The sequence below is a fragment of the Cinclus cinclus genome, chromosome 6 (genome assembly GCF_963662255.1).
Source record: "Cinclus cinclus chromosome 6, bCinCin1.1, whole genome shotgun sequence".
Lineage (NCBI taxonomy): Eukaryota > Metazoa > Chordata > Aves > Passeriformes > Cinclidae > Cinclus > Cinclus cinclus.
The window spans coordinates 46,686,704-46,713,330 of record NC_085051.1 but is presented as its reverse complement, the minus strand read 5'-3'; the positions used below and the strand labels follow the sequence as shown (position 1 = coordinate 46,713,330).

Here is a 26,627-nt window from a genome sequence, read left to right as displayed (position 1 = left end):
GGTTTGGATGTGGCTTTGCCCACCCTGCTTGTTGAAGCTGGGTCAGGTTTTTCATGGGGCCAGATATGGCCCAGCCCTTGATCAAGACTTGACAGGGGCTCGAGAGGGCAGAGAAATGTGAGGCTGTGGCAGAATGGTCTTTATAAAGCTCAGGCCTGCAGTCAGTGTGCTGTGTTTGTACGTTTTCCAATAAGGAAAGCACCTGCCATGCAGAGAGGAGGGTTAGTCAGGATAAGGTTCAAAATGCACTTGAGTAGTGCCTTTGTTGTTAGTGATGAACTGATACAAAAGCAAGCTGTATCTTCTGTTTCTGAAAGAAATTCTGTTGTTTAGCACTCCTAAGTGACAACAAAATGTTCTCAAGGTGAGTTTAATTTTGGAATGGGGAAAATTCTAAAATTTTTAATTCTGTGTTTGTTTTGGTTTTATGTTGTTTGTTTGTTTGTTTGTTTTCCTCCATTATTTACTTTTGCAAAAGGGAGTTGTTGGCCTCTAGATTGGGAACTTTCTCTGACTTTCCCATTCAGGTTCTCTGTCTTCTCAGCAGTGACCAGAGTTGCAAAATAATTTCTTCCATGAAGCCTTAATAAAACACAGAACATCTGCCTAAATTACTCTGGCTTTCATTCCATTCAGTGGTACATATGCTTCCAGATCTAGTTCACCAGTGTGTGAAATCATGGGTCCAAAATCTCTTAGGAAGTGTTGAATTAAACTCAATAGGTTTAAAAAAACCCCTCCAAAACCATACATTTATGGTGTAGCTGTTGTTCACTGTGCTCTTAAGCAATTCTATCCTAAGGTAAAACAGGGAATGGTAGCTTCATGCTGCCAGCTTCTGCTCTCAGGACCTCTGTCTTCTCACTCAAAAGGGACAGAGCCCTGCCACCATGTCCAAGAGTTGTAGCAGCATTTGGCCAATAATGATTGGGATCTTAGATACTGCCATTAAACTGAGACAGTTTTGATTTCTGCTGCTTCTCCCTGTGTCTGTGCAAACTCCTTGGAAAATGCCTCTGTTACGCAATGCTTGGTTACCACTCATCTGGCTGGGCAGCTGCCAACAACTCCAGCCAGTACAGCTCTCTGAGAGGCACTGCTGGGGCTGTTAAAGTGTTCTGGGTTCCTGGTCTGGGTGGATTTAATGCAAAAAGTAATAAATAGTTGTACTTTATAAGGACAGTATCCTTCTGGACTTTTATTTCAATGTGTGTTTAGGCAGCTTCCGGAGCTCAATTCACATGCCCTGCAGAGCCATACCCCCAATCTGGTTTGGATTTGAATTGTTTAAGATCAGTTCCCATTTCCTGTTCTTGATTCATTCATTTAACCTGTTTTCATATATGAAATGTACTTGAGTCACCTTTCCTTTCTCAAACATAGTATTTTAGCTCTCATCTATACAACCTACATGTTTGCTTCCTCACACTGCTGTGTAGCTGGTTCTACAGTGACAGCATGGAGCAGAACTGCTGAACAGGGCATCCTCACCCATTGGGAACTCCATAATGGATGGGCTTTTTGTTTTCATCATGAAACAGGACAATAATTATGTGTAAAATAAATATTAAAAAACTGCTTCACATGAAACAAAGCAGTAGATGTGTGTGCCCATGTGTATGTAAAGAAATTGTCCACCTTCACTCTTGTTATAATGGTAATTAAAATTATTTTTCCATGCAAAACTGCTTGGGTTTACTTTTCTCTTCTTCACCACCCGCCCTGCCCTCCCCACCCCTCAGCCACTCCAAATATACAGAAGAGCTATTTGCATTAGCTGTCTGGATGTTATATGTGTATCCATGTGTTTTCTGTATGGTTCTGTGGTCACGGCAGAGCCTGAGAAGTCCTGAATGTCATTTAAATGCTCTTTTTCAGTGTTGCATTGAGTTGGTTTCCAAGGGCCATCTTTTCAAAACTAGACATGTTTAGCCATGTTAGGGAACTCCACAGGCAGATGCTCTTGCCTAAAATACCTTCTTCTTGGCTGTCCTGTTAAAAAATGAATCCAGATGTTTCCAGTTTTCTTTGGTATCAGAGCTATAGAAGGACTGCTGACAGTTCTATTTTCATGACTTCTTGGCATTAACGGCAGAAAGAGAAAAAATTTGGATTAAAACCTGACACAGAATACATTAAAGAAAGTCTTAAGTTTTAAGTTAGATTATAAAGTAACAATTGGTGATTGTTGTGATTTGTTCCTAATCTGCTTAGAGCAAAGGACTTATCTTATGTTGAATTTTTTCCATGTTCTCATCAAAAGCCAAGTTCTTTTTACAGATATTTTAGTCTCTTCAGCTTTTTCTGGTGTCCTGACTTCAACTCTTGCTTTGCCGTTTTCCATCTGAATCCAGAAAGGTCTACAGTCCAACATAATGAATTTATTCTCTTGTGTTTACTGCCCCAATACATACAATATTGTACATTCTTGTCCAAGTCAGTGAATTTATCTTCAGTTCACAGGAACAGTGTTGTCAGATCAGTAATTGGATGAATTGGTTGCTTGCCTAATGCAACACTAGGAAGAAACACTATATCAACTTTTACAGCCCTGAGCATAGGGGATTCAGCATATTAAAATCCCAAATTTTAAGCTTTATCGTGGGATAGATTTATAATGTTTCCTTCTTGATTCAAATATAAACCTCACACAAGAAAAACTGGTTCAGATTTATGGAATTTTTTCTTTTGGCCCTTGTAAATTATATTATTAATATTTTGCATCCTGGGGTAGGATTGGATTAAGTCTTCATTTAAGGGCTGCAGGTGCAAGGCTGTAGTGCTAAACCAGAGGCAGGGTGTCCCTGGGGCTCCTGTCAGAAGGACAACTTTGGATCCTGTACTCATGCCAGGGTTTGTTCCCCTTCTCCAAGGGGTGCCTGAAAAGCAGAAGCAGTTGTTCCTGTAGCACAATAGCTCAAGCACACACACCTGCTCAGCTTTATTTTTCTTTGGGGAAGTAGGCAGGAGCAATTAGTTCTTCTTTGTGATGTACTCTGGTGCTCTGTGCCTGGGCTGCGTGTGCAGATGTGCTGAAAGCCATTTGGCCTCCTCCAGGCTGGAGCCCTGGGAAGAAGCAGCTGCTGAGCTGAATGAGACCACAGCTAGATTGCACAAGTGATCTTTAGGGTTCAGCTCAGGGCCTGCATGAAGAGAGACATACATTAGATCATCTTTGTCTGGGCAGAGAAGCTGGAAGGAGAAGACAAAGCTGGAGTGAAACACGGCATGTTCTCCCAAAAGTGCATGTGGGAAGATGCGGTTGCTCCAGGAGAAGTTTCTGCCCTGGCACAGTCAGAGCTAGACTTCATAGGCAGGAGAATGTGCAAGGAAGCTCTTGGGCTCACACTGAGTTCTGCTTTTACTGCTATGACCACACCTAAGCTAAGGACTGACATCTGAGGTGTTTTTCTTACCCTCAAATGAAGGTTGCTGAAGTTAAATAATATTTTTGTACAGTTGTCACATCGTGACTGATAGCAGTAATATATTAAGCCCTCCTGCTGATTCCAAGAGTTTTAAACTTTGCCTGCAACTGTTACCTGTAGGAGAGCCCAACTAATATCTTACCTGAATGCTATGGCAGTCACAAAGGGAGATGATGTCTGCAACCTCCCACCTTCCTCGTCTTCATCACTTGCTCAAAATACACTCAGAAGGATGCAGAGCCAGTAGTGGACTGGAAAAGGTTTGGAACATCAATATAGTGCCGTGAGAACAATAGCAATCTTGTCCTTAGAAGTGTTATTAAATTAAATATTTTCTCATCTTAGATTATCTTGTAATATTGTTGAGTCTGAGGTGGCTAGTTCCTGGAGATAGAGTTAAAATATTAGTAGTGAAAGAAAATAGTTATTGTAATATTTTCTGAAATAAAAACACATATTTCTGCTAAAGCTCTTGAGTGTAGTGCAGGCATAACTTGTTGAAATTCAGTGGTGTCAGAAGCTGAGGGGAGAGGGACAAGGTCTCATAATGGGCCTTCTGGTCTTCAAAAGAAAAATTCTGCTTTAGCAAACTGTAGGTGAATGAGAGGAGGTTGCAGCACAGAACTGTGACAGTTCAGACCCATGATCCGTTCCACTCAGTTTCCTGTTTTTGTGATCTGTGTCTGTGTGTAAAACTTCCCCTGATGGGCTGCTCTGTCATCATTTACCAGCGTGGGAAGGTGCTTCCTGAGCCCAGGCAGTTGGTGGTTTGTTTGCATCACCGAGTGTGACTTTACCATCTATTTCTGTTACCTGATTCCACTGTGTAACTGCTTAAACAGTACTGGGAGCCTCTTCCCCCAAGGCAGGCTGTGCAATAGTCTGTCATAAAATCTCCATCAGCTAAACCAGGTTAATGATGCAAGGTCTTCTCTTCAATTTTAAATATGCAATTGCATTCTTGTTTTCATTTGCTGGATGAGAGAGTTTTGTATCTCTTCCTTATGTTTCTCTTGGACTGTTTGTAAGATGTCTCTCACAAGAATCTCTTTCTGGTTGTTTCCTTCAAAAGCCTTTTCATAACTTCTCTTTTTCCATTGTGTTGTTTCAGCATCTTCTTTGTGATCCACTGCTTTCAGGGTGAAATCCCTTTTTTTTCCAGTCACAGAAAAAGAGAAAGCCTTATAATATCCTAATTTCCTTGGAAGGCAGAAGAAGCAGAATAATCTCTGCATGCAAATTTCCAGAGCTTTCGTGCTCTTCCAAGAGTTGTGGCTACAAGCAGAGAAGGAGGGTGTATGTACACACTAGTTACTGCAGATATCACTGTTGAGGGGTTCTTCCAGAAAAAGGTATGGAAAGGAGCTTCTTGTCATGCACCTGGTAGGCGAGTGTTGGCATAACATTTTTTGTTTCTTTTTTTTTATCCTTGCAGACAACCTGCTACTACAAAAATTTATAATGAATAGGAATGAAAGCTGTGTCCTCTCTTTTCACATGCTGAAACCCACTTGAAATACCTGTCTCTCCTGTGTGGGCAGTACAACTCAGACCTGCCTACAGTCCCCTGAAAAACAGTTGTTGTTTTTTTTTGTAACTGTGGGCTTTATGTCTTTGCTAAGTGTGTGTGGGTACATGTGCTCTCCTTGCTGCTGTAGTAAAGTACCAGGAGGCAAATGTCTCAAAACCATTCAGGCTGTTTTACTGGTGTTGGCTGGTTTTGAGACGTCGTGGTGGCCATCAGCCACCCCTCTTCAGCTGAAGAGCTGTGCTGAGAGGGGTGCACAGCTCCCAGACACTCTCCCCCAGAAGCAAAACCACAAAACAGCTGGCTGTGGAAGTTAAGCCTTTAGCAGCATCTGCATCATCAAAAGATAATCCATCTGACCTGCATCAGAAGCAGCTTTTGCTGTGCTGTGCTTCTGTTAAACATCTGGAGACCTTGAGCTGGTGCTGTTATGCTTTCTGAAGCATTTTTATGACTGGGACTGACTGCATCTTCTGGATGTGAAAGGCAGAAAGTCATAGGGGAGCATAAACAGGTAGCATAAGAGGCATTATAGACTGGGTGTTTGGCTGAGGTGTGAACTAGCAAGCTTGAGCTCACTTTCTCCAGAGGGCAGATCCTCATATGTTGCAAAGTGTCCTGGCTGCGCTGGGGCTCATGGGTTTGTAGACGCTTATGTCATCAGGAGATCTGTCCCAAATGCTTTATGACAACTGATAATCCCCATTTCCGGATCTTTTGTTTTACACATCCTGCTGTGTGAGAACTTACTGCTACTAGTATTTTGCTGTGGTATGTTTCTAAAATGCAGATCTAAGAATGCATTGTATACATTTATGACTGGTAATAAATCTCAAAATGTTTGAAACCACTGGTTTAGCCAGCTTTCCCTGTTTGAGAACAGCTATTTCACCTTTGCTTCTATTGTGTAGTTATAAATGTGTTACCTGTTTAACTTCTATGGATCAGAGCTGTGACTAAATGCAGTAAAATTCATTGGCAGCCTGCAGTCTTGTTGCAACACCCTCTCCTCCTAAGGCAGTAAAGACCTGGCATTTCTTTTCATTTCTTTTCAGCTTTTAATATTTAATATTGTGATCATGAGTTTTCTATCATGTTCTTTTTATTTAATGAGTTGTTGAAAATATTTACTTTCTTCTCCAAACATCTCTGTCTCGTAATTGCTCTGGAGGCATTTTGAACTAAAGCCTTTGATACTCTGTTTGTCTGATTTTAGCTCAGTCAAAATTTCTATCAGAGGAGTCTGGAAATCATTAAGATAATTTATGTGTTCCATCTAAACCCATTAAAATAATAGTTATTATAATTCTCTAGGTTCAGTGTATGTGTGTGGTTAGGTTTTAAACTGCCATTTCAAGGATGTTCTAATAAGCTTGGCTCTCCTTTTGCTTTAGTGTGGAAGTACTCTTGCTGAGTAACATTTGCTTATCTTACTTTGACTTGATACTGGGAAGACAGAAATGAAATGGATTTCTGAATTTGGTGAAAAAGACCAAGAAAGAGAGTATTTGGCAGCAGAGTGACAAGATCTGGGTTCAGCTTCCTGTTCTGCAAACTGATTTCTCTCTGTCTATTTGTCTGAAAATGAGGGCAACTCTCTTTTCCCCAATCATTTTTTCAGTCTAGAATCTCAAAAATGGAGGATGTCCTTGTTATGTGCACACTGCCTAACAAAAACTGACCCCAAAAAGTTGAGCTAGTGTTAAGAAGTCTTAACTTCTTGTTAAAATGGATGGCATTGCTGGGAAGTCAGTACTTCTTTGGGATTTGGTGGTGCACCTACCAAATGTCGTTACGGCTCTGATTTATTTCATAAATATATTTCCAGATAAATTCATGTGCTCACCTTTTAACAACTGCTTAATTATATACTGAGGATTTATGGGTAGCCAACACCAGCAAAAGGATCTGGCATGTGGGATAAGCGTAACCTTTGATAGAAATGTCAGCTTCTGTCAAGATCATTAAATACTTGCTTAGTCTTCTACAATGTTTTTGCTTATTTTCAGTTACTAAAATATACAACAGAACGTGCTAAATTTCTTTATCTCCCACATGGTTAAGAGAAAACTTTTGCATGCAGTGAAAGTTGTATAAGTAACTGTAGGCAGCTTGAAAAATACAGATATAAGGAAATACATTAACTAGGGACCCTAGTGCAAGGTTTTTCACTGAAAGATTACATCTTTAAGCTTAAAGTAGTGTAAACAGTGTTCTAGTCTCTTACTCATGGAACTTTCTTCTCAAACTCCTATAATTAAGCTAAAACTGAAATGGAGGCTCTAAGATGTGTGTCTATATACTTTGGCATTCTCTATTCATATTGTCTTGCCTATTGCTAAAAAGCAATCTGTAATCATAACTCTTCTTTACAGTAGGCAGTAATGAATTGCTTTATATTTGTCTTTGGATAGAAGAAAAATGTATGAATATCTGCATATTGATAAATTGGGAAAAAAGATAATGGTTAAAGACTATCACAGCTGACTTGGCATTACTGTGAAAAACACAGTCTTTTTTAATGATAGAGCAGGAGGTATAGAACTGCATTATGATTGTTAAATCCTCAATACCCCTATCAAGTCCTTTCTTTCAGGTAAGGCACTCACCCCTGTGAAGGAAAGGCAGCTGCTTTTAACAGATGATCTCCATTTGTTTATTTGCTCACATCAATTGTTCCATTCCCTACCATGAACTGAATTTTCTCTGATGCAGAAAAATTATTTTTTCTACTTTATGTAGCTGGAAAGTAGGGCAGTACTAACATTTTGGTTTCTTCACCAGCAGTAGCAAATAAATTTAATCTGGACATTTTGAGATAAAAGTCTGTTTTGCCTGTGCAAACTGCCACTGAGGTTTAGATACCATTGTTGCAAATCTTAGAGCAAACAGAACAGCTGTTTCAGTCCAGTTTAAACATGGTGAACAAGAGTGAAGCATATTAACTCCAGCTGTGTGCTGATAACAGCTGGGAAGGAAAATCACTGCAAGGGAACCCAAAGTAAATTAGCAGCCTTAGCTATCAAGAGTATGCCTCCAAGGGAGGAGCAGCACTGAAAATCTGATCATTAGAACCATGGAGAATTTAATGAGAAATTCTCATACCTACTGTCATGCTTCTGTAGAGATGCAGAGCAGGAGCTGGTGGTATTGCCTCTGAAGATTTTTGATGCAGATCTCATGCTGTACTCACACTCATGGGTAATTTTAAGATGAAGGGAAATACTGAAAGAGGGATTCTGTGCAAAGTAATGGAATTTGAGTTAGAGGAAGTATCTGCAGCTTAGTATCTCCACTTGACTTCTACTGAATTTGAGGGACTTTTAATGCAAGAAAAATTTGGGGAATATTACAGTTATTTCCATAGACTTGGTGGGATTCTCTAGTTGTCTTTGACTATACAAAGAAAATTATGGCACTGTTCAAGCTGCAGTGGGAATGGTTTCTGTGTTCGTGCACAGATGCTTTCAGAAATGTATTGCAATAGAAATAACAAAGCAAACATGTCCATTTTTCATTTTTTGGTAAAACCACATGCTCTCTGTGCTTTCCCCCTCTATCTTACTTGTTGCCTCCCCCGTCCCTTCAACAGAACCTTCATGTTCTGTTTGGGGTCTTCTAATCATTGTGTTAGAATTGTGTCTTGGGTAGGTTCTCCTAAGAACCTTGGTTACTTCAGGTGGATGTAAAAGGACTAGACTTAGATAGCTAAAGTTTTGGACAGAAGGCAGTGCAGCTGTCTGTGTGTCTCTGAAAAAAGAACATAAGGATATGAATAAAAACATTTAAATGAGGCCAGTTAGCATTGTCATAAAGTTCTTATAATGTTAACCAGCTGTTAGAGACTTGTTCTCATTCTTTTGTAGATTACATGCCTCTTATTTTGCTGAAAGTCAGTGTGCTTTATTTCTGTGTGCACAGCAAACAATTATATAATAATCCAGGTCTTCAGTTTCATGTGTGTACAATTATGAGAAAGCAGTAGTTTCTTAAAGAAGGCAATTTTGGCCTCATTCATAAAGCCTGTTTTCAAGTTAAAAGTATGGAGTATGTCGAGTGAAAAATGTAAACATGTATAGATGTATGTGAAAATAGTAGTGGATTGAAAGAGGATAGGAGAAACATGAACAAGGGAAACAGAATTAAAAACACATCTTGCAAATTACTTGACAATACCATGTCAAAACAGCTGTAAAGCTGAATAAACTCCAAAGCCCAGTGGCACACACAAATGAGGAGAATGTTAGTGTTCCCAAAAGACAGGGACCTGTCTGAGTGGATCACTGAAAGTATTTGAATGCCATATGTCATAATTTTCTCTTTGCTTGTGCTTTTATATAAAAGTGATTTTTCCCAGTGAGAGAAATCTGTTGTCTCTGATCCTTTTATGACTGAAGAAACTTTCTGATTGATCCTGGGACTGTGCACAAAAATGCAACTGCATATTAAATAGCTGATTATATTGCATTCTGATTTCCCTCACATCTACTATAGTTTGTTTAATTGTGTTTTTCAGGTTTGATAGCTGCACTGGATCACTGACTGAGGTCCCCTCTAAATTATAACACTGAAAACAATGGCAACAGAATGTATAAAAACCTGCTGTAAATTGTGTTTCTGCATGGACAAGGAAAAAAACGATCGTGAGTTCTGACATAATGGGGGTTTAATAAAATTTTGCTGTTTCGTTAGTGATGAGATTTCCCATTAATAAAATGATCGTGTTACTCCTGATAAATTTGATTTCTCTTACAACATCTGAAATTCTTTCCATACCTCTACTTGGAGATTGAACACATGCTTGTTAGTATTATGAATTGGAACTGAGAAATAACACTTGTCTGAAGTCTGCTCTTTGCAGTCTAGAATACTGTCCAAAAAAGCCAGCTTTTTTACCCAAGGTTGTGTAAAGGCCCTTATCTTTCAGACTCTCAGAACCTGAATGTGTTTTCCTTTTTCTTTTTTTTTTTTCTTTTTACTCTGTGGATATTTTTAACTCTGTTAGGATTTTCCTTGGTGTCTTATTTGTTTGAAGAACTCTTCTCTGATAGAAGTGTAGCTCTTGTGAAAATTCACTTAAGGAGAAGGTAGCTATAAATATAGAAGCTTGAGCAACAAAGAGTTTGGATCAGTACAAGTGTCAGGAGGATGAATATCTTTTCCTGGTGCTAATCCTGAATGCTGTAAAACTGAATACTAGCAGCTGTAATGTATCAAGCAGAGATACTATTAAATAAAAGAGATCTCTTCTTAGCATTGTTCAAAAATTAATGCACATGTGTACTGTCTGTCTTGCTCTTTATTTTTAGCAGTTTCCATGGTGCAGGAATCTGAAGCAGTAGCTGCAAGCAAGCCAACTATTGTGGAGCAGCCTCCATTGTCTTCTGTGTCAGTAAAGCGTCAAGTTGGCTGTTCTGAGGATTATTTGCTTTCCAAACTGCCCCTGGATGGTCAGGAGGTACCATTTGTGGTCCCTCCATTCAAACTGGCTTATGTACAGCCAAAGAACCTTCCTGGAACCTCACATGCTGGAGGGATTAAAGGTAAAATACAGACAGTATTGCCAAAATGGTTGTTTAGCTTCTGTTGCGCCTTGAACGTTGTCAAGTATTCCTGCTGAAAGCATGTTTGCAGAACTTTGCTAGAAGCCTGGTCTTATTTCAAATAATCATAGATTACGCTGAGTTGGAAGGGACACACAAGGATCATAAAGTCCATCTCCTGGTCCTGTACAGGACACCCCATGAGTCACACCATGTGCCCAAGCGCATTGTCCAAACACTTCTTAAACTCTCTCAAGCTGGTGCTGTGACCACTGCCCTGGGGAACCTGAGGATCTTGTTTCTTTTCTGGGTGTCTGGACACCCAGAGAAGTTTTGGGAAGCATATCATCCCACTATGAATCTCTGTGTCATTGTATGAATAAAACTGAGTGGGATGATTGCACACCAGTGCTCATTCTCAAAAGTAATGGAAGACACTTAAAGGAAATGGAATCTTTAGGAAGAATTTATTGAATTTATTCGAGACAAGGAAAGACCTAACATATCCTCAGTATCCATATCACTCAAGTGAAAAGAGGAGGGTGTTCTTCTTTCATGGTGAATATTCTGGTATGTTTTAACATACTAACACATCTCCCTTTTCAAATTTTGCCAATAGATGGCATGTGCCACTATCTGGCAGAATTTTTTTGTCCCTCCTATTTCCTGCTCTTTTTGCTGTTTTTTGGGTGGCCGGGGGGGGACGGACACATCCTCTGTTATGAGGTTTCATGTGATACAATTTCTTTTCTGCTTCACAACAATCTTGTACTTCACCCTCTGTTATTCCTATACTCAAACTGCCAAAATGAGGTACGTGCAATTTAGACACAGTGGCATTTTAAAAGAGTAGGATCCTGTCCCACTAACATGAGTTACAGAGCACATGCTGCTGTTAGGCTCTTAGTCCTGCCAGGAGATGCATAGAAAAAGGGAAAATTTTGGCACAGACATATCTGAACAGTTGTTTTCACTAGGATTGCTTTGCCTCAAGGACGTGATAAGCTGGTAGTGTGTTCTTAGTCCCATTGACTTTATCACCTTTCTGAAGGTGAAAAGTCTAATAAATGAAAGAAGTCAACCATATGTTGCATAACAACTAATGCAGTACTACCTAACTTTTTTGTGTTTGTGGGGGTTTATTCCCACCCTTCCCTCTTCTTCTCTGGATCTTTGCTGTTGCTTCTTTCCTGCTCCTGCAGGGCTATTACCAAACTTCTTCCCCACCCACTGCTGCATGTACCACTGGCACCACAGCCAAGCTAAGCAGCCTAGCAGAGCTGTTCAGTACACACTGGTCATTCTGTGCCACATCTTCTAGTGGGCTTTATTTGGCATGTCAGCAGCCATTAACAGGCAATTGAAGAGCAGGAGGTAGAACATGTGAGGCCTCCCCATCTCTGAGTCCCATCTCCCCACTTGCCTGCTGTTTCAGTAGCTTGTTCTTTTAAGCCCATAGTTGGATATGCTATGGAAAAGCAGGACAAGCTCCTGATAACCCCTTTCCTTACTGGGTCTAGGTTTAGGCTCTGCCTTGCTTAGTCTTGTCCTCAAGACACTGTACAGAGAAGTTCATCAAGGACTCTGAGGCATGGATGTTCTCCAGAGAGAAGAAAGATGTGTCTAACAGCCTTTAGATTAATGTTTTCCTTTTTCATGCTGTTCTTACACAATCTTAACAGTCAGGGACTTGTCTACATTGAGAATTCTGCTTCCTGATAATTTCTGAGGGGCCTGGTGTAGAGTGTCCCTTTGGGCTATAAGCTGTTAGATCTTTTGGCAGGATGACCTGACCCTTCATGATTGAGTCTCTTGAGCAAATATTTTAAATTTTTGAACAAATATTTGAAAAGCGACTCTTATGTCAAGTAGGCAGCTTTCATTTTTCTTTCCATATATAAATATTATTTTTTTAAGTACAGCTTTAAGCCACATCAGTTGTGTTTAAAAATGCAGTGTTTACTTTTTAGGGAGATTTACTAAATAGAGTGAAGTGTGCTGTCATTATATTTTTGCATTATCCAAAGCACCAGCATACTCAAAAAATATATTCAGAGTACTTTTTTCTTAGACCACTGTTAAATATCTGTAGAAGTCCAAGTCCTGCTCTCAGTTCCTCACCATTTTCTGTGCATGTCTGGCCATTTTCCTTTAGTGAAACAAGACATGCTCAGTGTTAGCTTTTGGCAACCCTTCTGAAAGCAATTTAGTTCTGGCAGCCTTTCTCTTCAGTGCTCACAGAAGTAAGCTAGCAGGAAAAAGTGTGCTCCTGGTCTGGAACACTGGATTTTCCATCATCTGCTGTGTAGCAATTCTTTGTGGCCTCACTTTTAGCGTTCATCCTGGTTTACGTTGTGCTCAAGCCCATTGTGGTTAAGTTCTTGCTGTATCACCTCCCATGTTTCATCTCAGTGTTTTAGTTTTTTACTTTACTGACACATTCAGGAGAGCACTTTTGAGCAGTGGTAGTTTGCCTCTTATGGTGCAAGACACTTGCAGAACTGAAGGCACTTTATTGCGGGGTAAAGAACTTTTTAAGAGGTAGGTTGAAGTCCAGGGAAGTGAAGTGAAGGAAGCAAATGTCAGAGTTTGGCAGAACCTAGATCACCCTACTCTCTAATGTGCTGTTACATATGGCTTCTTTTCAGTCCAGCCAGTAAAGAACACTACAGCAGTGTTCTTCACTGTTTTGCTGACCAAGGCATACATGTTTTTTCTGAAATTATCATGGGCTGAGTAAAGGGCTGGGATTCAAGAAGTCTCTGATATGTCTACTTATGCCTCAGTCAACAATTCAAGTAATTTTGGATCAGTGATTTTACTATGGAAAGACTTGCCATGGAGAGTAGATAAGGAGACTGCAGTCACAAGCTGCATTATCTTTCAGTACAAGATCTTCCTGGAAGTCTGAGGGTTCATTAGTTCAGCAAGAATATGCTGGAGGTAGGTAATGAAATAATTTTGAGGTTTTCTGTACACAGAGTGCTACTTTTCCTGTTAACTTCTGTCTTGCTGTCTGTCTTTAACAGCGTTCTGTATTTAACTAATTAGGCATTTACTACAAAACCCCAAGAGAGGGTATGCATAGTTTTTTACAGCCAATTTACTTCCAGTGTTTGCTCACACACTGTGGAAACCTGACAGAATGTGAATGTGTGTTTTCTTTTTCTTTACCCCCCCCCACCCCCCCCTTTACCCAAAGTAGATAATATTGAAATACTTTGTCCTTTGCCCTGAAGGCATTCTGCCTGCCTTATGTAGCCAGGCAGCATGTGTTATGTCTGGAACTCTTGCATTTGATGTTTACTTGTGCTCCACAGAGTCAGCCAGAGCCTCGTTTGGTGGCCGGAAGGCAGAACTGCACAGTGTGTACCAGTGGCCCTGCTATGATGTGTACAACCCCTTCTATCTGGAGCATCGCGTTTCGCCAGATCTCATCAGGCGCTTCCAAGCAAAATCAGATAGCAGGAAATTATATGGATCAGGTGAGAAGGACCACACTCTTGCTTCTCTGTCTTCCTCCCTTTTTCAGGGTTTATATGTAAGAGGAATAAAAGCCATTAGTCTACAGACTGTTTGGTTATAGCAGTTCCCAAGCTGGTTGTTGTGCTATGGACACTCCTTGGCTCGTGAATAAGCAGAGCTGGCTCTGCAGATCCAATTTTCAGCTTCAATGTTACTTTTTGTCTTTTAGGGGCTTAACGATGCTTGCGTGCATCACACAAAGGTAGAGAAATTGGCAAAGTGAGATACCATAGCTGCCTCTGATCCAGACCAGGATGCAGTACTGGAGATTTCAACTACCAGTAGGAGAAGTGAGGGAGATGGAAAAAGGAAGCCAGGCAGTATGTTGAGTATTGAATAGGAGGAGTGCCTGAGGAGTACATATGTGGGGAGAGGAACAAGCACCAAAAACACGTTCAGGAGCAGATGATAAGAATGGGTGCAAAATGGGGCATGATGCTATATCCTGACTTTTTTGTAGTTTGCTTTTGAAGTTACAGCAATGTCCCTACTTTTCAGTGTGTGAATGACGGAGGGCTGTGAGATTAGATTAAAATGTGATGGAATGTTTTCAGTATAAAAGTTTAGATAGAAAATGTTTGGCTACCTAGGTAAAAATTTTCTTCTGTACTATTCATTTGTGTTAGTTTCCTATAATGGATGCTGTTCACACTGAAGTAAATTATTAGTTGTTACTTGTGATTGCTGAGGCAAATGCATTCAGAAAACTCAAACACTCCAGGAAAGGCAGATGCTCTCCATGAAATTGGCAGCTGGCAATAACTCACATTTTTAAAGATGTTTTATTTAGAATGGTCTAGCATTCTTATTTTCAGCTGGGGGAAAATGTCTGTGTCCTGTTTTAAAATAATACCGAATCACCATAGAGACTACATGAAAAGACTATTCCATGTATTTTTTTAAGAGAACAAACCACACGTACAATTTTAACAGCCTTTAACACATATGGTTTTACCAGGCTTTGTAAGCACCTGTGGTGGGAGCCAAATGGATTTTATTAAACTGTCTTGAGCATCTTCCCTTCAGTTCATCGTCTCTTTTTCCATTTTTATTCAAGAGAAGTGAACACATGACTCGTTTTGTCTTAGTAAGTTTAAAGACAAGAAAAGTAATTCTAGTGTGCCTAGAGTACAGTTCTAAAATGCCTTTTTCCTCCAGAGTTTTTTGACAGCTGTTTCAGAACTTAGAACTTCATGTGCATCTATAGACTATTAAAGCAAAACTCTAAGCCAAGTTTGTCACAGTGAGTTATAATATTTCTCATGTGTGTGGGTTTAGAACTACAGAATGTGTTCATTTAGAAGGCACAACATTAAATTCTTTAATTTTAGTGTGAAGCCCCTTCTCTTCATCTTTAAAAAAAATACTCCACACAAACAAACTGAAAAGTAAATTCATTCATGTTTTTTCTGAAATTCTACTTATTATTGGTAAACAACACATTTTTATGATTAAAATATTTCTGCTTTTCTGTATTTTACAGTCACCTTTTCTGTATAAAAATTTAATTTTTTTAAATTACAAATTTAGTTTTTTTGAAAAAGACACCATCTCTTCACCCTTGCCCCATCCCCGTGTTCCTGAAAAATGTTACTAGAAACAGCTGATCATACTGTCGCAACAATTTTGGTCATTTGTAATCTATAGGACTGAGCAGATAATATCCAGCAGTTTGTGGAAGTTATTCTTATTTGGGTTTTTTCCCTAGCAATGATGCTAACGTGATTTTTATTGTTCTCATTGTCTTACTAGTTAGTGATTTAAGACCCAGTGCTTTGCCTGGACCCCCTGATGTAAGTCGCTCGATGTTCGATCTCAGGAGCCCACCCCACCGATTCATGAAGGTGAGCTCCCCTTGTAACCAAGGTTATACTGAAAACTCACCTTACGCACTGCATCTGTTCCTGCTGCATGATGCCTCCAAAGTAAACATCATTGCAGGGCATTGCAGTGCACGCTGGGAGGGCCAGAGGGAGAATTTCAACATCTTGACCAATTTCAAGAGGCTTTTTCCTGGTGTCTCCTCTGACATTGGCTGTTCTGGCCCAGCAGGGCTGTTGAGAAACCCAAGTAGGCTGTTCAACAGGACAGACAACCTGTCATGGTTCATCGTCTTGTGGTTTCTCCCATCAGCTGAGAAGTGGAACACTGGAAGTTTCCATTGACAAAAACCACTGAGTTTATTTATTTCTTCTATAATAATCATGTCAATTATATATTTCATATGTAATGAAGTTGTGTATGTGTATATATATATTCATGGGCAAAACCAAATAATCTTTGCTGGTCAAATGGGTCCTCTATTAGCTCAGTGTATCAAAACAGTAATTGCATGCTGCTGGATCAAGAAACTAGTAAGGAATGAGGCAATTACTTGAAATTGAGTGTTTTGTGTTCGTTATATCTTGTCTGATGGTATAATCTCTGCTGCTCTGCTTCCTTTTTTTCTGTCCCTAGAGATATGATTCAGTTTCCAGTGTACCTAGCAGTACCTCTTCCAGGAAGGATTCACAAGGCAGTAACAGGAGTCTGGGTAATGTTTTTTCTGTTTAACTTGTAATGAAATACTTCCCTCTGCACATGAAATATCAAGCTGTTTCTACTCTGCTGTTGATTTTTTGCTTGGTTTGGGGTTTTTTTGAGATGAGCCTGACTAGCAGGTCAGTTGGAGATGACTTGGCAATTTGAAATTAAGGGTTTTGGACTTGCACTGTCCTGTTGTCTGGAGATTGAGCAAATGAGACTTTGAGAAGCTCTCATGCTTTTGAGAAATTCATGCTTGAATTTACTACCCAAGTGAACTAAGAAATTTAAAAGTGAGCTAACAGTCACCATGTTAGGGTAGAATGCAGCACTAGGTCCCAGGTGTAGTCCTTTTTTCATGTATCAGTATTTTTCTGTGTGAAGTGCCTGAAATCCAATGCCCATATTGCACTGGTAATTAAACAAGAATATTGCATGTAAACCTGGTATCCCTATTTATGAAAGAATGCTGAAGAAATGGAGATATAGCAAAATAAACCCTGAAAAATTAATCAAGTCACCCTGCTGTGAGTCAAAGTTTGACCCAGTCTCCTTCCAAAAGAAGACCGAGATAATGACCTTATTCCAGTCATGACAGAGAAATGCTGGATATTAAATGGCTCTTCTGGCTTGGAGAAGCATAATATTAAAATGTTTACTAGATTGGAATTGAAATTTGAGAAAGATGAAAGTGAAATTCATAAACTTAACAGTGAAAGAGATTAAGGGAAGTGATAGGATATAAATGTGTTCTGGGCGTCTCAGGAACATGGTTTTTTCTTTCTAAAAGGTGCTTGAGTGTAGCACAAGTTATTAAATGCAGTAAAGATAACCCAGGCACATGGTGTGATTCTTGGTGTGGCCTCCTGTGCAGGGCCAGAAGTTGGACTTCTGTGGTCCTTGCAGGTCCCTTCCAACTCAGGATATTCTATGATTACATAATTCTGTTCCATGAAATGTGAAGGCTTTTAGCCATGCAGAAGGTCAGGTTACTGGACTTGGTGGATACTTTGTCCTTGAAATGTAGCTGTTAAAATATTTCAAACTTATTTTGACTGAAGTTTACAAAGATAAGCAGTCCACCTACTAATGAGTACCCTTATTTCTGGGGTGAACTTCTAAGATACTGCATTACTTCTAAAAATATGAATTGCCTTTCTTCCATAGATACTATTACATTATCAGGTGATGAGCGAGACTTTGGAAGACTGAATGTGAAGTTGTGTTATGTTTCTTCTGTAGAACAGATTTGGATCACAGTTCTACATGTAAGCAAATACAAATAAGTTGGTTGTTTATTTAAATAATGACTATTTAATAACCAATGACTATTCTGCTGTACTTAGTGGCAGTTGTCATAAAATTTGTCTCTCTGTTACTTCAGTGAATACTTTTAGGAAAAAAATTAAATTATTTGTTAAATCACAGGTAGCTTCCTGAGGCATTTTTGTCAGCAAATGTGATGCTGTTATGCTGGTTGTTTTATATACTTCCAGGAACTGTGAATAATTTTCAGGCAATGGAACTCTGAGTAGACAGAAACCTTGTAACTGCATCAAATTGTAAGTCTTGCATTGTCTAAACTGTCTGTTTTCACTATTGCAGTGCAAAGACCTGAGCTGGCCTTCCAGCTGTGGGGAAAATCCTCGTATCTGTGTTAAGGGAATTCTCACACTGCCCAAGCCAGTGCATTTCAAATCTTCTGCCAAGGAGGGCTGCAATGTAAGTAGAGGCATGAAAAATATTGAGAAATATTTTTCTCCACAAAAAATGAATGTGACATGTAAATGAATTTTTTAAATAGACCAAACATCCACTCCTGTGCCATATTTGCTGTGGTAACTGCCCAGGTGTTTTACTTCCCCCAACTTCTCAAAATCCTATTAAAAGCCTTATTCCACTTCTTCCCTGTATATCCTGTCTTGCACTGTGCTCTTGCCTTCTGTCTCTCACAAGCTGGCAGGACAGATATGCTCATAGCAGACTGAACCATGAGCTGCTGGCCATGGCACCTCCGTGGTGGGGGACAAGAGGAGGACTGGGCATACCTGTAGGTGCACACTCATCCCAGGGAAGGCAGCTGAGGTACTGCCTCTCATCTGGCAGGAAACAATTTGTCTCTACAGAAAATAGTCAAAATTGGTCACCTGGGACAAGATTCCTGATAGTGTCAGTAAAGGAATATTAAGGAGGTGGAAGGTAAAGCGAGGTAAATCTCCCATAATGTGAGCCAAAGGTGAAAGAAAATAAGATTAGCTGGAGAGACTGTAGCAAAAAGCTAGACAATCTGCTATGACAATGTGTGTGTGCTGTTGTAAAGCTCCAGAAGAGGTGGCCATGGCTTGTTATGGTAGTGAAAAATAATCCAGAATTTCAGCCCTGCCAGGGTCTGACAACGTGGGGGTGAGTGTGTGGATTTTGCAGTATAAAAGCACACTTTTCCATGGCAGTTTAAAGTGGTAGTCAGGAGCAGTGGCTGTACAACCAGGATGCCTTGGTTTCTAGGATTTGGGCTCAGTGGGATTCTCTTAAAATGATGATGTTACCCATCTGTTTTTCTTTCTAGGACATTGAATTTATGGAAACTTTTGTTTTTGCTATTAAACTGCAAAGCCTGCAGGCTGTCAAATTGGTATTTAAAATCCAGACACAGACTCCCAGGAAAAAAACTATTGGAGAATGTTCTTTGGCACTGCGGGAGCTGAGCTCACAGGAGTCAAATCATTGGCTGGATATATCTCCTCCTTCCAAAGCACCTGTAAGTGCCAATACTGTGAAAGTATGTTCTTATCTCAGCTAGAAAGGGTTGCTGGAAATGAAAGTAAAATAATTCAGTAGTAAAAACTAGAGGGGTTCCTTTTTTTTCTTTTTTTTTTCCCCTTTACTCTACTTCCTTGGAGAAAGGCATTTTGATGGGGAAAAAATGCAGACTTTTGAACTCTGCACATAGCTGTTGTGGTCATAAACTGCAGAGGTTTCTAGGAAAAGCTCTTCCACACCATGGCTCACAGCTTGAAGGAGGGACATTCTGGGGAAATGTTCAGCAAAGAACACCGGGTAATTGTCTTTTCTGACCAAAAAGCATCAGAAGATCCTTAGGACTCACAGCAGGACCTCAGAGCAAATGGAATCTGCTTTTGTTATGGAAGGAAAGTGCTGAGATCTTCAGTGGTCTGAAACAGTAGAGACAGCCATATATTTAAAGTTCAGATTGTATGCTGTGAAGTAATAATTCAGACAGTTTATTTCCATTAGTGTAATAAGAAGCAGGTGGTTTTCCCAGTGGGATTTCCTTTCCCCTTACCCTCACTTTGTTTGTTTCTTTTATAGATTGTGTCTAGACATTTGTATTTTCAACAAATTAAACTTGAATTAGTAATTCAGAAGTAAATTTTATTTAAGTGTGTCTGAGTAAGATGAATGATACCCTTGTTTTCTAACATAAGTTACAGTTGACATTTTTTCATTCTAATGTGAATAGCCATATTGCTTCAAAAGCAGTAAGCTAAGTGACAGAGGAAGCTGATTTAGAAAGCATTTCATCTCAACATAAATTTCTGAATCGTCTCATAGTTTCTCAGTCTCTGTTGGCTTTCATTACCATTACATTGAAGAGCCCTCCAGACACTCTGGGGATTCATCCCCGTGGTACCCTGTGAGGCAGCAAACCCTACCCTCTCTACCAATAGAAAGCCAAAGCGCAGAGTTGACTTAGTGGCTTCCTCTCAGGCTTACACAGAAATTTTGTGGCTGAACTACAAAGAGAATTCAGGTCTCTTTGATGAACTGGCGCCTGAATTTTCTTTATCTAACCTGTTGCTCTTTTGCTTTGTGCATTTTGGTTCACTGAAGTGCATTAAAACTCAGAGGAAACAAAGACTAGCAGAGTCCATTTAAATGAAGTCTGTCAGGGAAGGTGGGTCTCCATTGGCCTTTTCCTGCTGCTCTTGCAGTGTTCTGAGGACATTAGAGTGTGACAGGAGAGCAAAAAGGATGATTCAGTACAACTTTGCCACTGCCAAAAATTCTAAAAATCCCCCCAAGAATCAGACTGGAGATCTTGATATATACACTGTGTGTGTGGCAGTGGTGTATGTGTGTAGGCACGTAAAAACACGAGTACTTTCATAACACAGGAAACTACGCAGCATGCAGTCACCCTAAACACTCATGACATTAAGTGACAGGGCCTTGTATCCATGGAAAACGTTGCTTTTATCTCCATACTGCAAAATTCAGAAGTGTAGAAGAGGAACTCCGAAGCTTTTTGTGTGAGTGGAGCTTACCTGCCCTCTCATTTCCACACCCAGACTTAGTGAAGTTGCAATGGCTCGTTTGGTTTCCCCTGTATGTGTCTGCTCTTACCACTGCAAAATGTGTACCAGGTAAGAACTGAGGACCAGGTGATTTGGCCAGTGTCCCTGGCTGCAGCCTACGAGGGCCATATGTGCAGCACACATAAGCATCTCATCAGTGGAGCACGTATACTTCAGCTACGACAAGTGCAAGTTGCACACTTACTGTGCCTCTGCAGGCTCTGTATACAGCACATGCTTATATTTCTGCCCAGGAAATCCCAGATAGAAATGTGGGAGCCCAACATATGACAAAATTCCTGTGTTTCCTGAGTTTATAAGTAATTTAATCCAGAGGTTATGACAACATTCTTCTGCTTGTAGGTGTGCCGTGCAGAACTTCAAATAGGAACTTGTTTTCAAGCAATAAACAGGAGGATACAGTTACAGATTCTTGAAGCACAAAACCTTCCTGTTTCATCTACACCACTGTCTTCACGTAAGTTACATTAGCTGTTTCATGCCTCCTGTCTGAAAGCATTTGTAACAGGTAAACTGCTGCTCAAATGGGTTGGCAATCCATAACATTCTTTGCAAGCCTCAGACTAACGTATTGTGTGGTAGATTTCCATTGCCAAGGCTTGTTTCCCCAGATGTCTTATTTGATTACATTTTGTTTGGTTTGAAGATATGTGTTTATGTATTTTGGAAGATTTTTATCCCAGTATTAATCCTGACATACAAGAGCATTAGCCTGCACTTGCTGTTTGGATACTGTGTTAATCAGTCCAATATTACTGAACATACTCTGTTTGTGTGACTAGTCAGGAAAGCTATTGTAGAGTTCTTTTGGCCAGACTTCTGAGAAATTGAAGCAATTTGAAGCATACATATGGATCTTGTTGGTTGCTTTTTGGGTGTGTTGTGAGTAACCCTTTGTGTGCTATGCCTTTTCCCTTCCCTTTTTTGTTAGATTTCTTTGTGAAAGTTGGAATGTTCAGTACAGAAGGGATCATCTATAAAAAGAAGACTCATCTTCTGAAGTCCACTAATGGCCAAGTGAAGTGGGGAGAAATGATGGTTTTTCCAGTTAGCCAAGCAGAACAAGGAATTAGCTTCCTCATCAAGCTCTACAGCAAAAGCTCAGTGAGAAGAAAACACTTCCTAGGACAGGTTGGTTTCTACTAAATAGCCTGACATCCTTTACTTAAAATCCAGTTCCACAGGTTTCTTGGTATGAATTTTAAAATACTTTAAATGAGGTGACATATGAAAAATAGTGTTCTACTAAACTCTTCTGTATGTAATCCAAGCAAAAATGGTACTGGAGTCATAAACATGGACCAGCATGAGAATGGGAGTTGATACTTGACTTTTCTTTCAAAAAGAAATCTTAAAGTCAGTTTTGTGTGGAGTATTTATGTGACAGATTCCTTCCAAGAAATATAGGATCTCCTGGTAGCCTTTAGCTTTCTAAAGAAAAACATAGCACCCACAGGAGCTCCATAACCTACCATGTCCTGTACAGCAAGGGGGTGTTGGCTTACCTTAACAATACACTCACAACAGAGGTGTGTAAAAGGAAGTATCAACAACTGCAACGAGACTCCTTTCCTGGGTAAAACAATGCTGAAATCAGTACAATAGTCTTTGTATGATCAAGTATTAATATAAATGTCCAGACACAAAATATTTTTAGCTTGCTTTTTAGTTAACAGACACAACTTCAGTAGCATCTCTTTGAAAGCATTTGTGTGATCATATTTATTTAACCACCATAATACTTAGTGGTCTGGTTTCATTATTCTCTCCATCCTCTTCCCCTTCTTGTTCTACTTCACCATCATCCTGTCCTTTCTGTCTCTTCTTCTTGGTATCGTGAGCCATGGATGTTTTTAATGTCTTTCCTGACCCAGTTAGGTGCAGTAACAGAATTTTAGTAAATGCATAAATTAATAATGTAGACTTGATTTTGAGACCCCCAGCTGTAATGTCCCAAGTCAGATGGAGGACAGTGCTGTCCTCCGGTACAAAAAAATTATACTGTCCTATTGTGGTGATTTGTTTTGTGCCTGCTGAAGACACGCAGCTACAGGAGATGCTCATGTACTATAAGACATGGAAATGATGTGCAGCAAGAGTTATGTGAAGTTCCTCCATGTTTTGTAACCTCATGTTGCCCATGTCCCATCTTCCTGTTGGTGGATTTAGCTTTGAAATAGGAAAAGGAAAAAATTGTTCTTGGCTGTACTGCCTTGGGGGGAAAATAACTAAGCATGATTTTGCAGTTGTCTAGCAATATGTGAAGTAATCTCAATCTGATGAGTTACAATTAATTGTGGATCTTATTTTTATGGGAGGAAAGCTTGTGCTCCTCAGAGGTTATTTGGAAGAGATATGGTTTCAGCTCATGAAGGTAGACATTGCTACATAACACATGAAGACATAAAATATGGCTCAGGGAAAAATGTACTTTGAGAAATTGGCTGGATAGCTGGAAAAAAATGAATATATAGCTGCATCTATTAACTTTATTCTTCAGAGAATGGTGTTTAATTGGATGCTGTTCTAAGCAGACAATACTTAGATTAGGCTGCTTTTACAGGCATGTCTTTAATCATGAGTAAGATGTACATTGACTCTCTGTGGATGAAACATCAGCTGTCTGTGGTATTCTGGAAGACATTATTCTCACTTCTTGAGGACTCATACCCCAGCAGTATAGGCTAAATGTACTTCATGGTCAAGGTTTCTGAGAAGTCTTAAAAGGACTCATTCTTGGAAGACTTGAGGAAATAGAGTCCTGTAAATAATGTTACCTACTTATATAAGCAGAATTCTTTTGGCAATGGAGACTGGTGATAATGTTAAGGGGGAAAATTTCCTACTTGTACTTCATTTCCTCATTTAATGGCCACTATCCACTAACTGAATACTGAGAAGAAATGGACTCTTACTACGTGACTATGTGTGGTATGGGCATGTTAGTAACCTCTGTGGAATGCAGGTTTGGCCCTGGCTTTGGGAGTGTGCAATTTTAAATGCTCATGAAAATGCTGGACAGCTCGTGCCGGATGCTGCGTGGCTTGGAGCCAACTGAGTCCTAACACACAGAGCCACCGCTGGCCTGGGGAGCCCCTGACCCCAGCATGTGCATTTGAATACAGCAAGGAATGCTTCACTCAAAACATCATATTGAGTACAGAAACATTATTATGTAGTGGGTTCTCTATTAGTAATAGTTCTCTATAAACTATTTTAGAGGCTAAATTTAAACATAGACTCCTTGTGTTCCCAGCTGAAAGCCAAAATGTTAGGACTAGCAGAACTGTATTTGTTGCTGTTATGCTTTGGTCACAGACTATATGTTGTCTCTTGTTCTACAGTTTCATGGTATTTATTTGGAACTAATAAATGCTGAATTTTGTTATATCAGGTAAACTCATTTTTTTTTTTCCCTTTATGCAGATCTGGTTAAGTTCTGACAGCAGCCACAGTGAAGCAGTAGAGCAGTGGAAAGAAACCATTGCAAACCCTGAAAAAGTTGTTGTTAAATGGTACAGCATTGGTCCATCTTGAAGACTGGAGATGAAATTCAGAAATAATTTTTCTACAGAAATTATTATGCTGTCTAAAATAGTATGACTTTGAAGAAAGATATTGTCTATGCAAGTTCTACAGAAGTTCTCCATTGCATCATGCCTCTATGGAAACAGGGAAATTTCAGTTTCATCAAGAGAAATACTGGCTAAATACTATTAAAAAGAGGACTTAGGAACTGGAAGAAGTGCTCATTTGATTTCACAAAATCCACCTTGCAAAAAAGATGTTTGCCCCCTTTTGGACTTCATAAAAGCACAGAAATTCAGTCTGGGAGAGAAGCAGCTTGAATCAACTCTGTTTCACTAGCCGCTGACATTGTGCCCATCTGCAGTGTTCTTTGGCAGACTCCAAACTCCAGATTATGGGTCATGTCGGTGGCTTAATTCTGGGTAACTGTGAGCCTCTGGGGTTGTTGACACCATTTGATCAGAATAACATGTGCCTGAGCACAGAACTGGGGCAGCTGGGAAGTCCGCAGCATAAATATAGAGAGATGTGAACAATGGAGTTGCCTTGAAACAAAGAACTTTTAATGTTAAAATAACAAACATAGAAACCACATGGTAAAAGGGGAAACCTCCAAAGACCTCAAAACGCAGAAAGCACAGAGGTATATAGATGGGCTGGAGGGTACAGGCTGCAATCAATAACGAGGATAAGGAACAGAACCATATATGTAGCTGGCCATTAGCCAACCATCTATCGAAACCAAGAACACCTTGTTTGTAACAAACTGGTTAACATGTTAGTTCCCATGAGAAAACTCTTCCTTCTATTCTCTCGCCACTCTGTCAAAGGATGTCCTTCCTCCTAGCTAGGTATCTCCCAGGGTTTGAAGCTCTCTGCACCTGCAAGTGAAGCCAGCTCCCTGTCCGCACCCCCCAGTTTCCACAGGGAAGCTGTGGCAGCAGGAGAAAGCATAAAAGGAAATATACAATAAGGCAGTACCCACGGGCTTTTCTAATCTCCATTTTGGATGAAGCGTTGTTCAGAAGGCTGTAGCTTGAGCTTGCCCCCATCCTTTTCTCAAAACAGAGATATGAAAAGATAAAAATTCCTCTGACTTAGTGATTTTTACAAGAGGGGCCCTCCAGACTTGTTCTGTTTGGCTAATTCTGTCTGGAATCAATGGAATAGTACAAAGAGGCAATGACCCTGCCTAGGATCAGAGCCAGTATTTTCAGATTGCTTTCTTATATAGAATAATTATATGTAAACCACTTTCTATCTAGTCAACATGCTCTAGCATTTGCTTACATTGCCAAAACCCAGGCTAACATGTACAAAGGAGTAAGCAAAGATTTACTGACTTATGTGCTTTTTGATGTTAATGAAAATGGAGCATTGTAAGGGATTCAGACTTTGTTTAAAGGATGGGCTGCTACTACAGAAGTATTTGTTACATGTCTAGGATGCTAAAAAATAATGTGTGGGAGTATGTTTTTATTACTTGTTTCTAGTAAGAAGAAATTACCATATTTTTAATTGCAAACTGTATTTTTCCAGCAAAATCTTAAGATTATATTTTCTGTTAGTTCCCATATTTTCAGGTGTTTTTTCAAAGTTAATTTTAAGGGGGGGAAAATACCAAGTATATAATTGATAATGTATTAATCTAAAAGCACAGACCTCTTTGCACTACTTCAACTACCTGATTAAAAAATACATACATATCTCATTAACTCCACTGCTTACATATTTACTGTTGGCTGTCTGGGCTGTACAAATATGTATGTTTGTATACATGCTGAATAAATCTACTTTTCTTCATAAATTGGATCTGATTCCACCATCTGCAGGAACTAGAGTGGCAGTGAGAGCACTCACTGCTGGAAGGCAAAGGAACATAAGGAGCAGAAAAAATGCTGGAACAGGAAAGCACATCCTATTCAAGCATACAGCTCAGAGCATCTTTATTTCAAGTTTTTTTTCTTTGAGTGGCAGGAAAAAATGGAATCACTTAGATTTTTTTTTTTTCCACTGGTTGATAATTGAAATTTTGAAACTTCAACCATCCAGATTGTTGTTGGAATTTAATATTTTGAAAACAGAAGGCTTTTCACAGACTTGTAGAGGTTCTGCTTTTTGACCAGTCATTCTAAAAGAACTGAAAAAAGGTTTTGCATGTTACTTGGAGAACAAATGTTAGTTCTAGCTCTAACTCTTTGCAAAGCTTCCATTA

At 39.6% G+C, this 26,627-nt stretch overlaps 1 protein-coding gene across 1 annotated transcript in view; it reads left to right on the top strand.

The window, feature by feature from the left end:
* Positions 1-24,535, top strand: part of TC2N (tandem C2 domains, nuclear) — a 28,109-nt gene extending 3,574 nt beyond the window's left edge. The window contains exons 2-12 of the mRNA XM_062494892.1: positions 9,473-9,599; positions 10,269-10,499; positions 13,820-13,984; positions 15,777-15,868; positions 16,482-16,557; positions 17,715-17,815; positions 18,153-18,269; positions 19,114-19,305; positions 21,227-21,341; positions 21,816-22,015; positions 24,311-24,535. Coding sequence (XP_062350876.1) covers positions 9,533-9,599; positions 10,269-10,499; positions 13,820-13,984; positions 15,777-15,868; positions 16,482-16,557; positions 17,715-17,815; positions 18,153-18,269; positions 19,114-19,305; positions 21,227-21,341; positions 21,816-22,015; positions 24,311-24,421 — 1,467 coding nt within the window. The 5' untranslated portion in view covers positions 9,473-9,532 and the 3' untranslated portion in view covers positions 24,422-24,535. The remainder of the gene's footprint in view (positions 1-9,472; positions 9,600-10,268; positions 10,500-13,819; positions 13,985-15,776; positions 15,869-16,481; positions 16,558-17,714; positions 17,816-18,152; positions 18,270-19,113; positions 19,306-21,226; positions 21,342-21,815; positions 22,016-24,310) is intronic.
* The last annotated feature ends 2,092 nt before the right edge of the window (positions 24,536-26,627 follow it).